Below are 3,551 nucleotides of genomic sequence, written 5' to 3'. Positions count from 1 at the left end.
TCAGCACAATACACATGTTATTAACACTTAACACTGTCCACTCAACACAATAAACATGTTATTGAAACTTAACACTGTCCCCTCAGCACAATACACATGTTATTAACACTTAACATTGTCCACTGTCCACTCAGCAATAATAAACATGCTACTAACACTTAACACTGTCCACTCAGCAATAATAAACATGCTATTAGCACTTAAAATTGTCCACTGTCCACTCAGCACAATAAACATGTTATTAACACTGTCCACTGTCCACTCAGCACAATAAACATGTTATTAACACTGTCCACTGTCCACTCAGCACAATAAACATGTTATTAACACTTAACATTGTCCACTATCCACTCAGCACAATACACGTTATTAACACTTAACATTGTCCACTCAGCACAATACACATGTTATTAACTTGGTGAGTTGTCCTGAGAGCAGTGGATTGTGGGTCTGTTTTTATTTATTTATTTGTTTGTTTGTTTGTTTGTTTGTTTGTTTGTTTGTTTGTTTGTTTGTTTATTATGATGTATGGAAACATAATGCACATAAATGCTAATTTCGAGTTTATACACTAAATAGTCTGAGACACACTTATTTAAAGCTCTTGCTGTATGTCTGAGACCAGGTTCTGGCTCTTATTCGAGGTGTTAATAAATATTTTTTTAAAGGACCATTGAAAAACGTCTGTGATGTCCTGCGACAGCTAGCACGCGGATACAGTTTCACGTGCTATATTTAAGTCGCCTTGTGTCACTGTGCTATTTAAATGTCAGCACACGGTCTTACAGTCAATAAGTTGAGGACTTCCAGGCTGATCGCACCATGATGGACCTTTTCGAGACCAATACGTATCTTTTTAACGATTTGCGCTATCTGGAAGCGGACCACGGAACCCTGCAGCACCTGGACGTGCCGGAAGTTTCTCCACTCTATGAGGAGGAGGAGAGTCCTGAGTCTCTGAGCCAAGATGGCGGAGAGGAACATGTTTTTGTCCCAAAAGCGTTAAAGCCACACTGCGATGGTCAGTGTTTAATCTGGGCCTGTAAAATCTGCAAGAGGAAGTCAGGCCCGACGGACAGGAGGAAAGCGGCGACTCTGCGTGAAAGAAGGAGGCTGAAGAAGATAAACGAAGCATTTGAAGCGTTGAAGAGGAAAACGGTCCCCAATCCGAACCAGAGGCTTCCTAAAGTCGAGATTTTACGCAGCGCCATCAGTTATATTGAAAAACTCCAGGACTTGTTGCACAACCTGGACGAACAGGACAGACTGTCAGAGGACGGGGCCTTTAACCAGAACCCCAGAGCTAACAACGTAAGAATTTAAACAAATCATACAAACCTGCTGCACAGACTGTAATATATCAAATATCAACACGTAATTAACACTTAACACTGTCCACTCAGCAATAGTAAACACGTAATTAACACTTAACACTGTCCACTCAGCAATAGTAAACACGTCATTAACACTTAACACTGTCCACTCAGCAATAGTAAACACGTAATTAACACTTAACACTGTCCACTCAGCAATAATAAACACATAATTAACACTTTACACTGTCCACTCAGCAATAGTAAACACGTAATTAACACTTAACACTGTCCACTCAGCAATAAGAGACATTATTAACACTTAAAACCATCCACTCAGAAAAATATACATTATTAACACTTAACACTGTCCACGCAACACAATAAACATGTTATTAACACTTAACACTGTCCCCTCAGCACAATACACATGTTATTAACACTTAACACTGTCCCCTCAGCACAAGACACGTTATTAACACTTAACACTGTCCCCTCAGCACAATACACATGTTATTAACACTTAACACTGTCCCCTCAGCACAATACACATGTTATTAACACTTTGTCCACTCAGCACAATACACGTTATTAACACTTTACACTGTCCACCCAGCAATAATAAAGACATTATTAACACTTAACACCATCCACTCAGCAAAATATACATTTATAACACTTAACACTGTCCACTCAACACAATAAACATGTTATTAACACTAAACACTGTTCATTATGCACAACACACATGTTATTAACACTCAACACTATCCACTCAGTACAATAAACATGCTATTAACACTCAACACTGTTCACTCAGCAAAATACACGTTATTTACACTTAACACTGTTCATTATGCACAATACACATCTTATTAACAATTAACACCATCCACTCAGCACAATACACACGTTATTAACACTCAACACCGTCCACTTAGCACAGTAAACAAGTTATTAACTAAATAAACAGGTCCAGGTTTTTGGAAACATTACAGTAACTGCCAAGAGAGGAAGAGACAAAAGTAAATGATCTGTTGGCATGAAAGTGTTTATTGGAGAAAAACAACATTAACACTCATTTGTTACACGCTGTATGCTGTACATCATCTCCCAAAGCTCTTCGTCCACAAAACTGTTTCTCATCACAAAATTTCACTCTTTTAATCACAAACATTAAACAAGTAATAAATCTGAAATAGCTGTGAACATTTATGCTACATTTCTTTGCAGTTTGCCTCGTAAAAGATTCTACATTTATTTGTTTCTACGTACAAAATTGTGGAGCGGAAAAAAAGAAAGAAGCATTTAATTTAGCAATCGTGGCTATTAGTTATCTTTGTTAATGATGGGATTAGTCACCACTGTGGGCTGATCACCCTCGATAACGTCCATTCAGTCGAGCGATAACATTCGAAGCGGGTTTTTCTCTTAACAAAACTCTTTACAACATTCACACGTTTTCATTGTAACTTTAAACAAAGTTTTAAACTCATGGTATCTTAAGTATGTAACCTAGTGAGCAGCATTAATGTATCCAGTGATAGAGACTTAAGCACTTATGTATGTCGCTGTGGATAAGGGCATCTGTCACATGATGTAAATGTAAATGTAAATGTAAATGTAAATGTTCATTCAATCACAAAAAGTACCAACTCTTTTAAGAGCTCTCATTGCTCACGCTCTAGGATGTAATGTGTTCAGTTAGAGCTGAAGTGATTTTTCTGTGTTCAGGTGGCAAGCGGTGAATATCGATGGAAAAACACATGGCAGGGAAACTCAGATCATTCCAGTGCGGACTCAACCCACCAAAGAGAAGGTTTGTACACTGGGACACCTCATGTCCTGAAGCATGTCCTCCTGCTGGGTAAAGGTAGTGATGACAGCTTGTCACCTGTGTTTGCCCCGCCCCAATCATTAGCCCCTTCCTGCATTTGCACACCTGATCCTTATGCTTCACTAGTTACCTCCCCTGTTCATACCTGTTCTGTGTGACTTCGTCACCTGATTTACCTTTTTCTGTTTTCTTCTGTCTTGTTTTGTATTTTACTTTTTTTTTGGGGGGGGGGGTTGCTTGGTGTCATGGAGACTCTCACCCCTGATTGTACAACATCACATTACAATAACAAATGAACTGTCAGCTTTCTCGAGCTTAGAGTCTGAACTGTGCTGATATGTGCTGACAATGATATTACAGAATGGCAACAAAATAATAGAACATGTTTTCATAATGACCAA

At 38.7% G+C, this 3,551-nt stretch overlaps 1 protein-coding gene across 1 annotated transcript in view; it reads left to right on the top strand.

The window, feature by feature from the left end:
* The first annotated feature begins 774 nt into the window (after positions 1–774).
* myf6 (myogenic factor 6) overlaps positions 775–3,551 on the top strand; it is a 3,775-nt gene continuing 998 nt past the window's right edge. The window contains exons 1-2 of the mRNA XM_047803743.1: positions 775–1,311; positions 3,048–3,132. Coding sequence (XP_047659699.1) covers positions 823–1,311; positions 3,048–3,132 — 574 coding nt within the window. The 5' untranslated portion in view covers positions 775–822. The remainder of the gene's footprint in view (positions 1,312–3,047; positions 3,133–3,551) is intronic.

This window comes from Tachysurus fulvidraco, chromosome 19, assembly GCF_022655615.1.
Source record: "Tachysurus fulvidraco isolate hzauxx_2018 chromosome 19, HZAU_PFXX_2.0, whole genome shotgun sequence".
Classification (NCBI taxonomy): Eukaryota; Metazoa; Chordata; class Actinopteri; order Siluriformes; family Bagridae; genus Tachysurus; species Tachysurus fulvidraco.
The sequence above is the reverse complement of the archived record's forward strand: the minus strand, read 5'-3'. Positions and strand labels throughout refer to the sequence as shown.